The 19,363-nt window shown below is 30.3% G+C and overlaps 4 protein-coding genes across 4 annotated transcripts; 3 read left to right on the top strand and 1 right to left on the bottom strand.

The window, feature by feature from the left end:
- Positions 1-668: 668 nt before the first annotated feature.
- On the bottom strand, positions 669-1,895 carry SAPINGB_P005781 (uncharacterized protein; the record flags this gene model as incomplete). Its single annotated transcript, XM_032000495.1, has 1 exon — positions 669-1,895. The coding sequence occupies one exon, from the start codon at positions 1,893-1,895 to the stop codon at positions 669-671; it is 1,227 nt and encodes a 408-aa protein (XP_031856386.1).
- Positions 1,896-3,092: 1,197 nt separating this feature from the next.
- On the top strand, positions 3,093-4,125 carry SAPINGB_P005780 (uncharacterized protein; the record flags this gene model as incomplete). Its single annotated transcript, XM_032000494.1, has 4 exons — positions 3,093-3,106; positions 3,281-3,360; positions 3,711-3,716; positions 3,806-4,125. The coding sequence occupies 4 exons, from the start codon at positions 3,093-3,095 to the stop codon at positions 4,123-4,125; spliced, it is 420 nt and encodes a 139-aa protein (XP_031856385.1).
- Positions 4,126-5,044: 919 nt separating this feature from the next.
- Positions 5,045-6,268, top strand: SAPINGB_P005779 (uncharacterized protein; the record flags this gene model as incomplete). The annotated part of the gene is made up of 1 exon (XM_032000493.1): positions 5,045-6,268. The coding sequence occupies one exon, from the start codon at positions 5,045-5,047 to the stop codon at positions 6,266-6,268; it is 1,224 nt and encodes a 407-aa protein (XP_031856384.1).
- A 2,369-nt stretch (positions 6,269-8,637) lies between these two features.
- Positions 8,638-9,549, top strand: SAPINGB_P005778 (uncharacterized protein; the record flags this gene model as incomplete). The annotated part of the gene is made up of 2 exons (XM_032000492.1): positions 8,638-8,693; positions 8,769-9,549. 2 exons carry the CDS (start codon positions 8,638-8,640, stop codon positions 9,547-9,549), a joined length of 837 nt encoding a protein of 278 aa, XP_031856383.1.
- Between the last annotated feature and the right edge of the window lie 9,814 nt (positions 9,550-19,363).

The raw sequence follows: 19,363 nt of genomic DNA, 5'->3' as shown, positions 1-19,363 counted from the left end.
CAGTTACTGGCCAACAACGGCTATTTTTGTCAAAATCAACACTTCTCATCCTTTTTTTTTTTTTTTTTTCAAATTTCTCCTGATTTATTTTTTTCATTTTCATTTTCATTTATATATATATATTTATTTTTTTTTGTATTATTATTATTATTATTATTATTATTATTATTATTATTATTATTTCCACTTTCAATGGAAAAATACCCGTCTAATGTATCAAATCTATTAAAATTTTCTTGTAAAAGAATATAAAATATAAAAAATAAAGTCCAAAGATCATAAAAAAAAAAAAGAAAACAAGAAAAAATTTGGTTAAAAAAAAACACACACACACACTATTATTATACTGAACAATATCATAAAAGTCTTGGAAAATCTCTCTTGATTTTGTTCCAAAGTAATAAATAAATAAACATAAATAAGATAGATAGAAAAAAAATAAGAATAAAAAGTTTAAAAGGTTGTCTGTCTGAAACGTAAGAGTGGCATCTTCTTTTTTTTTTTTTTTTTTTTTAAAAGAAATCAATTTTGGACTCGCTTGGGTGGATAAGTAAAATCGTCAAAAAAAAAAAAAATTTTTTTTATCACTCACTCACTCACTCACTCAGCCTCCAACTCTTTCCCTTTCCTTTTGACCATCCAAATTTTTTTTTTTTTAAACGTAAAGCTTAGAAATTAGATGCAGCGGTAGCGCGTGGCGCATGGTACTGATCAATGTTTGCACGAAACATGTTAACATCACTTTCGTCGTCGCTAAGGGCACCCACACCCACTCCGCCACCAGTTCCAAGTACACCAGAACCTGCCGGCATCCCCACTTTTTCAGCGGAGCCTCTTTCTCCCTTTCGGAAGAAAAGCAAAGGTGATCGGCGGGACCCATGGCCTCCAGGGACTTTACCAGAGGGAGCACCATTTGAATCACCCTTGCGCAAAAACAAGCGCCAAACAACAAACCCTACACCCAAAAGAACCAAAAATCCACCAACACCAACAACAACACCAATGACAATGTTGCGGTCATGAGTGGATAAACCACCACCGTTTTGGCTATTGGAACCTTGGGTTGCTAGTGTTCCGCTCTCTTGGTTAGATGAGGATCCGGAGGAAGTTTCTGCAGCAGCACCTGCATCCACTGAGGCAGTGCGCGTAATAACGACTGTCACGTCGCGCGTCACAAAGCCAGAAGTGGTTTCTGCAGAGGAGTCAGTTGCAGTAGTTGCAGTGGGGGTATCTGCAACTACGGAAGATTGGGTTGTTGTAGAATCAATGAAGACAATGACACTGCGTGTGACTAGAGTTGTTTCCTGGTTGGAGGAAGTTGTATCAGGGGTAGTTGTAGTGGCTGAGTTAGTAGAATCTGTGGAAGTAGTTTGCTGGGACGAGTCTGTAGAGGGGGATGAAGAAGAGGAGGGAGAAGATTCAGTTACTGTGACTGTTGATTCAAATGAAGTAGTTGAAGGTGATGGGGTTGGTTCATCTGATGTAGTTGTTGAAGAGGATGAAGAATCTGGGTTTGAAGTTGGGATATCAGTAGAGGAGGATGAAGAATCCGATGGTCCCACTGTGGAGGTACTTGTTGTCACGAGAGTAAAAATGGAAGTTGACTGTTGTGTATTTGTAGATTCTTGAGATGAAAGAGAGGTTGATTCTTCAATAGATGAAGAAGTGATTGTTGAATTTGAAGAGTCAAATTGGCGTCTGAAGATTCCATCTTGTGGGGATAATGTTGTTGAGAAGGGTAGTTGTTCTTGGGATATTGAAGAAGTAGAAGAGTTTGTGGATGTTGATATTTCAGAAGAAGTGAAAGAGACTGGGGAAGCTGTGGCCAGAGCAGCTAAGAGACTGGTTAAAATGAACAAAGTCGTAGGCCGTGTAGGACTTGATTTAGATTTCATGTGGAGTACTGTATTTATATATATATGAAAAAAAACGAGTGAATGGGCGGTTATTAAAGATTATAAAAGATGGTGAATTTTTTTTTTCTTATTGATAATTATACTAATATCGAATAAAGGTTAAGATGAAATTATAACGATAAATAATAATAAAAAAAAAAGCGTGACCAAAAAAAAAAAAAAAAAAGAAGGTTTATCACAAGTTTCAAACTCAAACGCGAGGAGGATATTGAAGATGATCCAGGAACCTTAGAATTAAAGAAAAGAAGGAAGAGAAATTAAAAAAAAAAAAAAAAGAGTGTGATGAACAAGACTTTTAATTTTTTTTTTTTGATTTAAAGAAAGACTATTAAAAAAAAGAAAGGAAAAGAAGGAATTTTTTTTAAATTAAATTTTGAAAGAAAGAAAGAAAGAAAGAAAAAAGAAAAAATTTAGATCAAAAGAATCTTTATGGAATAAAGGCTTATATATATATATATATATATATATATATATATTTGGATGAGTTTTTATGGATGAGTGAGAAGATGAAAGAGAAATGGCTGCTTTTTTTTTTATTTTTTTGCTGCAGTAATTTTATATTTATTTTTATATTTATTTTATTTTATTTCATTTATATTTATATTTATTTATTTTCGTAGTGATGTTTACCAAGCAAATGAGTTTTTATTATTATTATTTAGAAGAGAATTTTTTTAGTGCAAAAACTCAGTTGTTACACACATTTATTTCAACCATCAAATCATTTGGTTGTACAAAAAAAGAAATTTGTAATTAATGCTGACAAAGGAGATGTTACACAAACAGTAAATGTAACAAATATTTATTACAATAAAATGTTACAACAATATATTACATTTAAATATATTTATATATATATTTTCTTTTCTTAATTAATATAATTATTAATATAATTATTATTAATTTTTATGTTATTATTATTATTATTATTAATTTTTATTTTTATTTTTATTTTAATTTTTTTTTTTTTAACATGCTGGCTTTTTTTTTTTTAATTCCTCACAAACGTAAAAAAAAAAAAAAAAAAAGCTTTTGGAAATTAATTTTTTTTTTTTTTTGTTCTCACTCCTCTCTCCTTTTTTTTTTTTTTTTTTTTAATCCCACGTATTTCACAAACAAACCCAAGCAAGCACACACACAAATTCATATTTGACCAGCAATAACGGGGAAAAAAAAATGTCGTTAATAATGTACGTTCTCTAAGAAAAAAAAAAAATTTTTTTAATCGAAAAATTGAATTACTCTTTGATTGCCATCATCATTCATCATTACCAGCATTAATTCAATCTTTTTTGCATCATATATATACTATAATAGTCGCTAACATGTAATAATTTTACACCTTTTTTTTTCGTTTTCTCCAGCCTCTACCTTTTGGTCGTCTTTATGAACGCCGCCAACCTCTTTTTCCAAGTTTACTTTACTGTTATGTACAGCGACCTGGGTAAGTCTTTCATTCTCTCTTTCTCTCTTTTTCATTCTTATTTCTCTCTCGATTATCCTTTTAAAATCAATTGTTTCGGATATAATAAAGTATTGAGAAAAAAATAAATTTAAATAAATCTATAAACGCGACGCGATTTAATTTTTTTTTTTTCTTTCTCTCTCAATCACGAGCTCAGCCAAGTGATAAGACCCATTGGTGGTGGTGCTACAAAAAAAAAAAAAAAAAAAAGGTCTCTGTGGCCATTGTTACTACTACTACTACCTTCCACTATTATATATTACAATTACGATTTTTGTTACAATTTTACTAACAAATCCGCTTCTTGACGATTAATTCTTTATCTATAGAATCTGGTAAGTCATTACACATTTCCTTAGTTTTTTTTAATATTTAATCCAACAAATAACTAACAATTTTTTTTTTCTTTTTTGTTGTTTAAAAGATTTCATTAATCCTGTCGATCTTTGCAACCGTCTTAATTTTTTTATTCTGCCCGAAGCTGGAATTCAAGCTGCTGTGGCTCTTCTTCTCCTGTTGTCTGGTCAATGGCTTTCCTTCATCTTTAACTTGCCCATTCTTTTCTTTAACGCCAAAAAGTACATTAATAAGACCCATCTTCTTGATGCCACTGAGATTTTCCGTACTTTGGGCCGCCACAAGAATGAGAGCTTTGTCAAGCTTGGTATTCACCTTCTTCTCTTCTTCTACTACCTCTACTGCCTCATCATGGCCATTGTTGCTGATGACACTTCCTCCGCTTAAGTTTTTTTGGGTTTGATTAAAAAAAAAAAATTAAAATAAAAAAAAATAAAGATTAAAATGAATTTAAAGGTCCTTGATGATTAAATGATGTGTATTTTTTTTTTATTCCTTTTTGTATTTTGATTGATTGTTAAAGATAAAAAAGAAGAAAAGGAGGAAGAAGAAGAAGAAGAAAAACAATATAACATATTTAGAGAAAGAATGATCTTCTCCGGAAACAACTGATAAATAAAATTGAAAATTATATATATATATATATATATATATATTTTTTTTTTGATGATTGGAATTGACTTTTTATCCAAAATATGGATGGCTATATAAACCGATAACGCACCGTTTAAAGGCCCGTTATCGCCACTTAAATCTAAGTTACTATAGCCGTACATATATATATCTTACCCAATTATTATACTCTCTATTTATATGTATATTATTTTTTTTTTCTTTTTCCTCTTCTACTCCATAATCTTACCAATTGGTAACCTCTATTGCCGGATTTTCCCCCGACACCTTTCCTCCCACCGAGGTCAACCCGACCCGGCGTCTTTCCGTGCTGCCTTTCCCCCCCCCCCCCCCAGATTTTATTTTTTTATTATTTTATTTCCTTCTTTTATTTTCCACTGATGCAATGAAAAAAAAAAAAAAACAAATCCATTGCCAGCGAAATTTCTCCACCATCTTTTTATTTTCGTCTAACAAAACCACTCCCCGCCCGCTTTTCATTTTTCATACTATATTGAATCTCATTAAAGTCTCTCCAATCCCCCTTTAGGTCTTAGTCTCCCCACACTTGTATATAAACAACACAATTTCCACCCTTTTTTTTTTTTTTTTTTTTTTTCTTTTTAAATTCTTTTCTTCCTTTCTATCTTCATACTTCATCCAACCTTATCATCCTCCATCTCATCTATTCACAATGTCCAGAGTCTTTGTCAGAAACTTCCACCTTTCCCACATTTCTAAGCTTAACTCAGCTTACATCATTGCGGCCGGCCGCTCTCCTATCGCCAACTTCAATGGCGCCCTGAAGACCGTCTCTGCCACCGACCTCGGTGCCCAGGTTGTCAAGGCTGTTGTCGCTCGCTCTGGCGTTAAGCCCGTTGACGTCGAGGAGGCCTACATTGGTCAGGTCATCCAGGCCGGTGCCGGTCAGGCTCCTGCCCGCCAGGTTGTTCTCAAGGCTGGTCTCCCTGACACCACTGAGGCTACCACCATCAACAAGGTCTGCGCTTCTGGCCTCAAGTCTGTTGCCCTCGCCACTCAGTCTATCTGGCTCGGTGATGCCTCTGTCGTCCTTGCCGGTGGCACTGAGTCCATGTCCCAGACCCCCTACTACCTCCCCCGTACCCTTGGTTTCGGCCACACCCCTACCAAAGACTCTATTCTCCACGACGCTCTTACCGACGTTTACAACAAGATCCACATGGGTTCGTGCTGCGAAAACACCAACCGTCGTGAGAATGTTTCCCGTGAGGACCAGGACAACTTCTCTGTTGAGTCTTACCGCCGTTCCCTTGAGACCATCAAGAACGGTGGCTTCAAGGACGAAATTATCCCCATCACTGTCCACTCCAAGAAGGGTGATGTCATTTTCTCTGAGGATGAGTCCCCTGGCTCCGTCAACCTTGAGAGACTCCCCAAGCTCCGCCCTGCTTTCGAGAAGGACGGTTCCGTCACCGCCGGTAACTCTTCTTCCTTGAACGATGGTGCTGCTGCCCTTGTTCTTGCTTCCGGTGATAAGGCCAAGGAGCTCCACACTCCTGTCCTTGCCAAGGTTATTGCCTACGCTGACGCTGCCACCGCTCCTATCGATTTCACTATCGCTCCCTCTTTCGCCATCCCCAAGCTTCTTAAGAAGGCTGGCCTCAAGGTCGAGGACATTGCCAAGTGGGAGCTTAACGAGGCCTTTGCCGGTGTCTCTGTTGCCAATGCTCGCCGTCTTGGTCTTGACCCCTCTAAGGTCAATGTTAAGGGTGGTGCTGTTGCCCTTGGTCACCCCATTGGTGCCTCCGGTGCCCGCATTGTTGTCACTCTTATCAACGTCTTGAAGGATGGTGAGTACGGTGTTGCTGCTATCTGCAACGGTGGTGGTGCTGCTACTGCTCTTCTTATCAAGAAGGTTTCCAAGGTTGAAGAGTAAATATCTATCTTCCTTTAAGAAGATATAGACATTTTTTATGATTCCTTTATAAAACAAAAAGTAAATAGTAATGAGTAATGAATGAAATTTCTGTGATTTTTAAAAAAAAAATATGTACATTGTACATTTATAATTTGATTTTGAATACTTTAATCCATTATCTTTTATCTTCAATTTTTAGTCTTTTGTTTGAAATCATTGTATTACCCCAGACTTTAAAAGCCGAGGCTGTAACTTAAGTAAGCCCAGTACTTGTCAGCCCTTCCATCCGATGTGTTCCTTTTTTGAAAAATCTCTTGAGAAGACACACACATACACACATACACACACCAAAAAAAAAAAAAAATTACAAAAGGCCACTTACTAACATCCTTCTACATGTGTAGTTCATCATTGTCCTAAAGGCCGGAATCACGTCCGGTACTCGGGTCAAAAAAAAAGAACTAATAATAATAAGGAAAAGACAGAGTTACCCACTGTCATTTAGTAATTATTTTTTTTTTCTATTTGTTAGGAACGGCCATACCATAACATCCAATCCCATTTGGTCATTTTAGGTGTTTTTTTTTTTTTTTTTTTTTTTGATGGCTTTAATTGATACCTCAACATATACATTCTAAACCGGGCTCTTTAGGACAAGCGATATATATTTTCAAGACCCCTATATGTTTTTTTTTTTTTCAAAGAAAAAGAAGAAGAAGAAGAAGAAGATGATGATGATGATGAAAAAAAAAAAAAGACGCAGTGAGGTTAATTATTAACTGAGAAGAGGGGGTGACGATGGAGAAACCCTGTGCCGTTGAATTCAGTAAAGTTACGGACATATGCCGGCAGCTCAAGTCTCAAATCATAAACAACGTATGTAAATTGAGTTGAGTCTCTGGACATAAAAAAAAAAATTTAAAAAAAAAGTCCTATATTTTCATGTTGACATCTATCTATTCATCTATAACTACAAATTTACAAATACCTTATCTTTTAATGATGATTCTTTCTTTCCGTCATCCGGTATGTCGGAGAATCTTTATTAATTGTATTTAATTAATTTTTTTTTCTCAATAAAGAGGAACAGACGGATAGACTAAAGAGAAGGAATTTTTTATTTTTATATTTTTATTTTTTTTAGTTTTTTTTTTAGTTTTTCAATCGGAGGAAATTGTGGAGAATAGTTTGAATGGTTAAACGTCATGAGGTCTTCTGAGCTTTAACTGGAGGTTTAATAAGATCAATCAACTGGTTATATTACATAAATAATATATAATCTCTACTATTTAAAGACCTTTTATAGAAAACCCATCTAAGCATACAATGAACCCGTTTTTTTTTTTTTTTTGGTAATCACCTGGTAAGTTATTGGAAATATCTTTTTGCCACCCACATCCGTGAATTGCCGAAGATCAAAAATCTTTATAAAATAAAATTCAAACAAAATTAAAATACTTGGTGTTAAGATGTGTGCCACAAAGTTCCGGCGCCACAGTGCAGTCAAAAGACCAAAAAAAAAAAATTATTTACTTATATAAGAGACACCTAAAAAATCCTCGGTAAAAAAAAGAAAATAAAAAACTCCCCCGAAGGAAGAGAGGAATATAAAACTATCAAGGTTAGGGTTTTTTAAATAATCTTTGTTTTATTTTAATTTTAATTTTTATTTTTATTTTTATTTATTTTATTTATTTTTTTATTTTTTTTTTTTTTACTTTGAAAGATTTTTATAACCTTTAATACTTACAATCATATCCTGCTCTTTGATAATTATTAAAGAAAGTTTTTAAAAAAAAAATAAGATTCTCAGCAAGATGATGGAACTTATAATTAGTTGATACCAATTTCAAACCAATGTTTTTGTTTTAACCAGAGTTGTCTTTAATATTGATATTGATTAAAGATATTTTTTCAAACAAATTGAAAACAAAAAAAAAAAAATAATAATAATAATAAAAAACTCCAATGTCATTTTCATACCACAATACATTTCTAAGTACTATAGTCTGAACATAAGTCATAGCTTTTAATAGTCACAGCATGTTTTACTCTTACACACAGTTCATTTAAAAACAGAATCCAACCCAGTTCAATGTGTTTTTAATAATAATACAGCTAATTAAGTAGTTGCAAAACAAGTACATTATTAATTGCAGTTAATCAGGTTCGATCGATCGATAAAAATTAATTAAACCTTATTATAATATCACGTGCATATTTTAATACTATTCTTTTCTCCACTTCCACCTCCACCTCCTCCTCCTTTTTTTTTTAAAAAAAAAAAAAAATTTGCACTGCTAAATTTCTTACCATATAAGTTTGTTTTTTCTCTTTTTTTTTTTTTATTTCAAACAAAAAAATAAAAGTCTTTGAAGTCTTTGAAAATGACTAAATTCTACGCTGTACGACGGGGACACCAACCTGGAATCTATCTAAATTGGTAATATACTTTTCCCATTCATATGTTTTTTTTTATTAAGCTAATGTTATTTTTTTTTTTATTTTTTTTTTACAGGGAAGAGGCGCTAGAAAATCTTGCTGGCTACAGTAATAATGAACACAGAAGGTTTACCGATATTGACGAGGCTCGACAATACATGACTTACAACTATAATGAGAATTTCCTTTATTTTGACGATACCATCTATCATACGTTTAGTGGAACAATAAATGTCTGGACTGATGGCTCTGCCATCAATAATGGTTATTCGAATTCACGGGCAGGCTATGGCGTGTTTTACAGTTACAACGACGATCGTAATAGAAGCAAAAGACTTGATGGAGATATTCAAACAAACCAAAGAGCAGAACTGGCTGCAATCTATTTGGCAGTTGGCCATGCAATAAAATACCGTCCTAAACGGCTCTTCATTTACACCGATTCGCAGTACTCAATTAACTGTCTCACCAAATGGTACACCAAATGGGAGTCGAACGGGTACATGACTGCTAGCAATAGAGATGTCCAAAACCAAGATTTTATTAAGGCTATTCGTGCAAGAATTGATTACTTGAAAATGTACGATGTCAAAATTATGTTGTGTTTTGTAAATGCTCATGGCTCTAGTTATGGAAACGATCAAGCTGATACTTTGGCAAGACGTGGCGCAAATCTTCCTACTAATCTAGAAATGGGAAGATTACCACTCACCATAGATGTACTAGATGGAATCTCTTCTGAAAGTGAAGGTGAATATTATGAAAGCGATTCTGACGAAGACGAAAGTGATTATGATGAAGATGAAACTGATTATGATGAAGATGACTATAATGAAGATGATTGTTATTATTGTTAAGATGAATAGTGAAGATGATTTTTCTTTTTTTTTAGATTTAGCAGCTAAGTTAGCTTCTTTAAATCATGGTTAGTTGCAACAGTTTAGTTTAGGTTAAAGCACACTTTAATTAACAATTTTATTAGGATTACTTTTAACGCTTTAAAACGTGGTGAAATGTTTCATTTTCTAAATTTTGTATTTGATTATTGATGAACAAGTTATATATATAAAAATATATTTCATAATACAATATTCAAACTACTACCTATATCTAATATCATTGTACTGGTAATTTATCCTCTAACTTGCTTTAACTCCTGATTATAGTGCATATACAAGTTACTCTTTCTTTCTTTCTTTCTTTCTTTCTTTCTTTCTTTCTTTCTTTCTTTCTTAATCATTGGCGCTAGTTCACAATATCCAAAATAACCTGTCATCAAGGAATACACTCACTTAAGATGAGGTTTTAACACTACCAGGATATATTTTAACCGAAAGGAAAACAATGTCATGCTTTTTTGAAGTGATCTTTAAGACTCGAAAAAGCTGGATAAGGAATAATGCATTTTTTTTTTTTGGATACTTTGAAATTTCCTAAAGGACAACTTGGAATTGATTTATTACAAGGAAGTTATTTAATATAAATAAACAAAGTTTCCCCTTCTGTATTATATTTTCCTGAAAACCCCCATTTTGAGTTCAAGTGATCAAAATAACTCATGAATTATTTTTTCGAAACTTAAAAAAAAAAAAAGAAAACCCATATTTTAGACTATCACAATCTATATTTTTATTTCCCTAATTCGATATATATATTCATTTTAGTCATTGATCTTAAATTTTTGATGTCAATTATGGTTCTTGAATACTGAATGTCTTTCCATCATTATCCACCCACTTTCTGTTTTTACCCTTAATTCTTTATTTCTATTGTGTTTGCTAAAATGTTGTTACCACCTCATGAATCTATTTTTTTTTCTCATCCACCATCATAATCTCTCTTGCTGATTAATTAAAACCATATATATTTATAAGCAAAATCATGGCTCTCTTTTTGGATTTTTGCACCAGAAATGTGTATAATCAGGAAGTGCATACTTGGCACACCAATTAATTTGGATAAAAGAAAGAAATGTGAATGTCCATTCACCCAATAACAGTGTCAAGTAAGCTAGCCATGAAATGCCATTTAAAAAATAAGTATCAAAAACAGAAGTGATAGTTCAAATACCCATACTTTATCATCAGAGTACTAACAAGATTTTAATTGAATTCTAAAAGATTATTTATTCCAGAATTAGACGTGAACTTTACAAGATGCTTCCCCTTTTTTTTTATTAATACATTCAATAAAATATGAGAAATAATTTATATCTTTTGTAAGACTGGGTATGATTGAGATAAAAGTTAGGGTATTGTAGTACCAAGTATAAAAGTAATAAGATTTAAAAACAATTTCTTTTTCAAACAATGGTGTAAAAGTTGTAAATGCTCATATTTGGATAAAATAAATTATTCTCCACATTAAGTAATTAACTTGCCGTGATAGGATGTTTGTTTGTTAAATAATTATTATGTTTTTTGTAAAAAAAATATATAAATAAAATAGGTTTAAAATAAAAATAAGGTTTTCCTCATAACTCTTTGGTTTCTTCTCCTTATTATCGGGTTTCTTATTTTTCTGTGGGTATAACGCTTCTAAATTATAATTGATCTTCTACATAAAAAAAATCAATTCTTAAAATATTTAGTTTATTTATGATTTTTTTTTTTTGATTCTTATATGATTTTTTGTTTAAAATAATTGAAAAATAAGGAATCTGGTCATCTTGAAACAAACTAATTAGTGGTTGAATTCTTTTGATTAATGTAATAAACTGTAAATTTTTATTAACAAAATATCATTATTAATAAGTAAAATAAAATTTTTATCACAATTTACATTTATTAAACAATTAAAGACCTTGAATTTCTCTAAAAATTTTCTGGTATATGTTCAGAAAAAAAAAATATTATTTTGAGAAACAGGTTAGCAATTCTACCATGAATTTTTTTCACTTCTGTTTTGATGATTAACTGTATTTAATATTAATATAGCTAAGCTAATTAACCATTATAATTATTAATGTAACATCGAGGAAAAGGTTTCAAGGACTAGGGTATTGAATATTGAGAGTATGTTGTAATTGATCTAATTATCATAATACTAGGGTTAGGGTTAGGGTTAACTTAACATTATTTAAGAAACAATTCAATAAATTCAACAAACACTGATCAATTACTGTTTAAATAAAACATTCATAATATCGTTATTAACTTGACTGTACCATTTTGTGGTGAAAAAAATACTTGACAACACATATTTCCTTTTTATGAACTTACCTAAATCCTTAAAAAACCTTAGAGTCTATGACTAGGTTGTATTGAACCAATTATAATCGCCTGAATTTTTTTTAATATAATCTTGGGTTTGAAAGTTTTAATTGATATTTTTTTTTCTAAATTTAATAATGAAAAAAAAAAAATTAATATGATTTAAAGATATTTCTAAGTTTTTTGAAGAATTTTTGGTATATACTATATTAATGGAAACCTTTTGTATTTCTTATTCTTTAAATGTTTTGAACTTGCAAGCTTGAAGGTAATGAAAATATTTAATTATTTTTAAAATTTACTTGTTTTAGCGTAAATTTATATAAAAAAGCTTGAATTGAATCAAATTCTTTAACGACATTTTTAAAATTGATTAAATATTGTTGCAAGTGGAAATTAAACTTGATTGAAAGTTATAGCTGTAATTAAATTGACCAAATATAATTGGAACTGGTTTTTCCTTAGTAGAGAATAGTTTTTTTTTCAAGCAGAAGAAAAATAAGTAAAGGAGCTCATAAATGGCTTTTAAGATGACAATTATTAAAGCAATTCTTTATTAATGGATTCATCATACATATGATAAATTGTTACATATGCTTTTCATTCTAGAAGTTTCAAAATATTTTGTACAAATATTGTATTTGTTAACATGAATTTGTAATTTGATAATAAAATTGTTATCAAAAGTTTTGTTTATATATATTTAAAAGTACGTCAAACACGAGCTCAAAAATTCACATGTACAATGTTATTATCCTTAATAAACAATTTTAAAAATAGAAAATCCTCTAAACTAGATATCTAAATAAAATTAAGTCAATTTAAATAGTTCACGTTTGTGTAAATGGTTTAAATCCGAAAATGTTAAATGCCAGTAATAGAAAGGTTTTAGAGTCGTGAATATTTGGAATTCAAATAGTTGAAGTAAAAAATAAGAAACCTCCTGTTTCTTTTTTGAAGACATTGTACTTTGGAAATATTTAAGGAGTAAAATTAGGTAGGGAACTATTCACAAAATAAATTTAGACTTAAAATATTTAAATTAATTAATTTATTAATGGCTTCCTTTAGAATAATAGTAAAGAAAGATCCGAATCACTATTTTGTTCATCAAAGGATGTGGTGTTATAAAGGTAATTTTCAAACTAGTTATCCCTTTGTAGTGCTATGCCATAAAAGACCATAAAAGGCTAGTGAAAAAGTCTTTAAGATAATATTTGAATAGTTATGCAAAATTTTGGTCTCTAATGCTGGTAGATTCAAAGGCTATAAATGGATAGATTGAAGGAATATGTAAAGCTTCATTCCACAATTGTGTACTGGGCAGTTAGAGAGTCCTACCCAGCAAGAGGCAAGAGGCAACACTAGAACATTCAGCTTTCTGTGCTATGTAACAGAGACAGGTCACACTTATAAACCTAAGTTATCGAAGGCATACTACTTCTCAATATCATAAAAATAAATTTTTGTAAATTCCTATCCTAAAGTAGCAATTATGCATTACTAAATTTAGGATGTGAATAATAAGGGAAAACTTATAAGTTTTTTATTATGTACCCGAAGTTTTGAAGATGCAAACTAATAAAATGGATTTATTGAAAATTACAAATATTTGAAATAGACAAGTTTTATTAAAGTATTATGTCACGTGATATTTGAAATTGTCAATCTATTAAGGAAGAAATTGGACAAAGCTTATTTATTTTGTCTAACCCTAACCTTAACAATTAATAATTTTTTGCAACTTCTTAAGTAATACACTAAAATTTAGACTAAAAATTATAGATTATGTAATTTTGTTTAAAAACTTTTTTTAACCGATTGGTTAAAAAAGTTTGTTTTGCAAAACCTAACACATTATTTTGTAATTACAAAAGCCTATTATAATAGGCTAATATTAGCGTAATTAACTAACACCACCACCAAAAGCCTTAACCATAGACTATTTCGTTAAACGATACTTACTGAAAGATCTCTCAGCTCTAGACCAAGATTATCATTATTGTTGAACCAACTAAAGTTAAGTTTTATTTATCTAAAATATTATTAAAGGCTAGTCAGTGGGGCTTAAGACATACCCAAAGGAGCTCAGTAACCAATAATTTTTATCATTTTTGGGCTTCATATATTTCTAAATTAAGCATGACATTATAAATTTATTATAAAGAAAAGGGGAAATTAGACAATTTTGTACAAATATCTCTTAAAAATCGGTTAATTAGAGATCGGAAGGTTTTTTTTTTTTTTAAAATAAGAAATGTTTATTTTTTAATTTTAATATTTTTGGCATAGATCTCAGGAAAGATCACGGACTGGAATGTAATAATAGTATTTTGGCCAAGCTTTATTTTATAAAAAAAAGATGCATAAAACCGGTTGTCACAATTATTGATACATGTAACAATACACAATTGTGAATTACAATCGTGACAAAATCATGTATACATGTAGTAGTTGTAGATTTAAAGTCCAATATCCAATAATAGGGTAAGTTATAATTTGGGTAATTACCGTTATGGATTTACTAATACAAAACATACGGCACCATTGGTATAACCGATTAAGAGTTATAACTCTTAGAATTAGCAAAACAAAAAAACGTGGTAAGATCTTGAATCTTGAAAATATTTAAGTTGAGAACAGTTTGGGAGTAAATGGTGGACAAAAAAATAGCTAAATTTCCCCTGTTTATCCAAAATTTAAGCTTATGGATTTTATCTTTTTTTTTTTTTTTTTTTTTTTTTCTGAACAAGAGAAACTCAAAGAAATCGGATTTGATATTAAATATTTGGATGGGTTATTCTAGACTTAAAGGTTTAAGAGTAAGATTTAGTCCTCATTAATAGTTTATCTTGTTTAAGGAAAACTAAAAAAGATGAAAACGTTAATAGCTCCATTAGACCCATCGTCTATTATGGGAAGAAATAAAGGTTTGTGGTTACCTAGCAGACATAGCTTGGAATAAGATCAGTTAAAATTCTATTATAAAGAGAAACTTGATATTCTTTTAAAAAAAACATAGCTCCCCAAAATTAATCACAACCCGGTAAAATACTTATTTTACTTTAATTGTTAAAAAGTTTCAAGATATATATTAGGATTAAAATAAATTCCTGAAAAGATTTCGGTGTTTGCAATTCTAATTAATATGGCGAGCCGCAGAAAAAAGAGAACGGCTAATCTAGTTACACAAGGATGATTATCACGAAAAAATAAATAACTGAATTTGTAATATTTTTATTATATTTATATGTTAAATTTTTCACAAATCCTTGCATATTATTTATGTATTTCACAAAAAAATGTTTGAATTACTGTCAGTATTTGAAGAATATAAACTTATCATTTAACTTTTTTCAATTTATTCTATTTGGACAAATAACTGACATTTTATTGAGAATAAAAAGCTTGCTAGCAAATTATATTCAATTTTTACAACCTTAAAAATTGATTATAGAACATCAATATTTATCATTAGCACGAAGTAAACTATATAATAATTTAGATATTTTTAAACATTGTTCCATTAAGCATTTAAATGGTCATTTTCAAATATGCTTAAGTATTATGTAGAGCATATAAATATTTGGTTGCTATTAGGTATACTATTGTATAGCAGAAACCAAAAATTGACACTGAGAATTCAAAAAAAAAAATTCTATTACCCAGAGTTACATTGCCTCGATGTCACTGTTAAAATTTGAACAGGGTGTATACACATTTCCCTTTTTGTCGAAATACATTGTAAATAAGCCAATTAAATATAGATTCCCTTGATTCAAAATTTCCAATCACAATTGAAAATTATAATCTCATTCACGCCAATTGAAAAAAAGCATTTACAATCCAAAATAGAAATGATAGTCAAATATATTTGTTTAATACAAATATTCAGAAATTGGCTATTAGTAAATGCAATCCCTACGAGCTGCAGGTGACCTTTTTGAGGCAAACCTTTAAATTTTTTTTTAATTTAATTAATTTGTTCCATATTATTTTAAATAAATATTTAAAAGTGAAAAGAAAATAATTTAGTTTCTTTTGTTAAAAATCTTTATATTATTACTTCTTTATTTTTTTATATCTTTCATTATAGTAGAATGTCTAATTTTGAGATTTAACAAAATAGACACTGACAAAGATATCATTTGAGATAGAACATAATATTAAAAGCATCAAATAGCATTTAAAAGATGGACTAAAAAGAAATACTCAAAAACTTTTATAAACATTGAAATATTTCTTATTGCGGTGGTTATGAGTAAATCAATGAAACTTTGCGGATGGCCAAATATTGCCACAAAAGTCAAAGACATATCAGTAATTTAGGCATATTACAAGTGGGTTTGTTTAAATTCAGAAATCAGCTCATCCTATATTAAAATACTTAATTCAAAATTTGCTGTCGTAGTCATACAGTGAGTTATTGGTGCTGCTGTCCTTAGAAGAATCACTATTGGATTTGATTCTATTGATAGACTAGCTTCGCTTTTTGAGCCATATCTTTAATCTGTAAAAATCAGAGTTTCTCTTTACCCAGATTTGGTGTCCCAAAAAGAATCTTAAAATTTTTAGTGGCCTTAAAGAATTTGAAATCATTTAATTAATAATTAACTTAGAGGAAAAGAGAAATTCAAAGCTGGTAGATTTTATTGAACTTGGTCGACAAAGTACATGGAACATTTATTTGCAGCTTTAGGAACCTTCACATTGAGGATTAAAGGCGACAAGAGGAGTGGCTTTTAGCATTCTTACCTGACCCTTCAAGACTTGATAGATGCAAAATTATTGGAAAAAGAATCCCCATGTACATTCACCAAAGTAAAATAAACCAAACAGGACTTGTTGTGTACACTAGATGTTTACTTCAAAACTAATTTCATTGCAGTTATTTTGATTTGACCCATTTTTTAGGCACCTTCATATGTGAAACGGCTGGAGCATAAACGATCTTATCAAATTTTCATTTTTTCTATATTTGATAAGGAAGCAAGCCGTTTTGAAGAACTACTCTATCCAAATTTTATATACTTCAAATAATCACGTAAAAATTATTTTAAAACCTTTGTGAAATTGGAAAAATTATCTCACAAAAATTACATATATTTTCTTAAGGTTCGCCAAGGTGTTTAAGTTTCAACAGAGGGGCCACAGAGGACTATTCTTGTTTTTGAGCATTAGAGGCATAGGGCAAATAGTGCTAGTTTACAAGTTACATTATCTGGGATACTTTAGTCCTGATTTAATTTATCGGAGTTTTACTATATCTATCGAGACCAGATCGAGTCTTTAAAGGAAATTAACAAGAATGAAATTTTTTACCAACAAGTACAATTATTTTGTAAAGATTGGTGCTTTAAAATTCTCCTTGTATTTAAGGTTAACTTTTCTGTTGTTTAATCTACTTAAATACTCAGATGGGCTACTAAATGACTGCATGTTTCTACAAGCAATCCAGATTGAATTTTTGAAAGTTTTGACAAAGAAATTTCTGCAGCCAAAAATAATATTTCATCTCAAGATTTACATAGTGACGATGACAATGTTAATGGCATTGATTGTCACGTTGATGATGATGAGATAATTGATAGTTTGCTACGTAACTTTATGCTTGGTACTGTTATAGCACGAAAAAGCTAGGAGTTCTTAGACTATGAAAGAATGCTATAATACCCCATCGATATTTAAAGAAATTCAGATAGTCAAATTTGATCTATTGAGGCTCAATGCTTAATTATGTGAGCTGAAAGACTAAATTAAGACGGTTGAAGATAGAATAAAAAATTTTAAGAGTACTTACATTTATATCAGGAACACACCTGGGGGACCAATAATGACATTTTCAAGAGTTATATCATATATCTTCCATTGTATCGGTTTTGGTAGTCAATAATGCATCAAAGGCAGTTGACCTTAATCACTATGAATAGCCTTTCCATTTTATAGGACTCAGCTCGCTAGGGAATTGACATTACTTATAAGATGTAGGTTGAGGAGGATACAGATGTGTTTGAGGATGAGCTGTCAGAATGTCGCAACTTTCGGGATGATTACAACGATCACATTAGAGTGGCTGGCAAAACACAACAATCCAAATTAGTTACTAATTAGATTAAATTACAAGACTGTGATTTTTTTTTTCAATTATTATATTATTGTGTTTTCAATGATGGACAATAAACTATTATCTAGGGAGAAAAAATTAGTATAAAGGACTCCACTTGACCGGGCCTTTTTGTACATGACCGAAGACATGATGGTTTGCAACAGAACCCAATAGACCCATGGAAGCAAGGGCAGCGTAACATAAATGGAGACAAAGTATGTCATGTAATATTTTTTGTTTTTTTTTATTAGACTATATTATCTTGATTATGATATAAATTTAGGTTTTCTTGTTTAGAAGAAAGAAATGGTTTGTGGAAATGGTGTAAGAGATGAGCTAAAAAAATAACTCTTAGAAAGACCGTTTGATTACATATTTTTGAAATTATTCCAATATATTCCAATATATTCCAATACATTATAATAAGTAAATACTAGGATAAAATTTAAGTTAAAATTTTTAATTTGCTTAAACCTTTTAAAATTTGAAAATCACTATTATTGCTAACTTGTATGTGTTCACTTAATAATATTATTATCATGAATAATGTGATGTTATAAAAGTCTAAGGTGAGTGGTGGGTTGGTACATACTGCAGAAACAACCAAAGGTTATGAATACTTTGGTGCTATTAAAAAAAAAGAGAGGTTTAGATAAACGAGGTATTCAAGTAGATATCGAGATATTATAGGTGAGATCTTATGAATTTTTTTACTTTCGAAAGTAATGTGAATTCACATTTCCCCTATCTAGATACTAGATATGAAGGTTTAAAAACATCAATCAATAAATATATTTTTTTAACCTAATCTATTGTCAAACAATTATATTATTAAGAGGTTTCATTTTACAAACCTTTTGATACTATTATCATTAAAAATAATTATTTATGATAAACAGAATCGTTGGAGTTTTTTTTTAACGAGAATAAAAGTAAATCGTTTAGTTTGATAGAAAAAAATCTACTAGTGAAGAACAATATATTAGACTCTTGGTTTTGGTAGCGATTTCGCTTAAAATTAACCATACTATTATTATGCTTATGTGATAGAGCCTATACTAGACCAATACTAGGTAATAAGGGGTTTTATATAATTACCAATACCAAAAAAATAAATTTTTGAATTAAAATTTCATTTGCAAATTTAATTGAATCGTTAAAATAATTTTGTATAGGAAAAATCAAAATTTTCATGAGAAAAGAAACTTTGACAGCAAAATAAGATATTCTCTTTTATATTTTTAAAATTTATATTTAAATGAATTCTTACCAGATGTTCAAATGTTTGAACTAGTTCTGGTTGGCAAATCTGAGATGGTCTAATTGCATGTTACTGGATAAGCTAAGTGCAAA

The sequence above is a fragment of the Magnusiomyces paraingens genome (genome assembly GCF_902498895.1).
Source record: "Magnusiomyces paraingens strain CBS 517.90 genome assembly, contig: contig5, whole genome shotgun sequence".
Lineage (NCBI taxonomy): Eukaryota > Fungi > Ascomycota > Dipodascomycetes > Dipodascales > Dipodascaceae > Magnusiomyces > Magnusiomyces paraingens.
The sequence above is the reverse complement of the archived record's forward strand: the minus strand, read 5'-3'. Positions and strand labels throughout refer to the sequence as shown.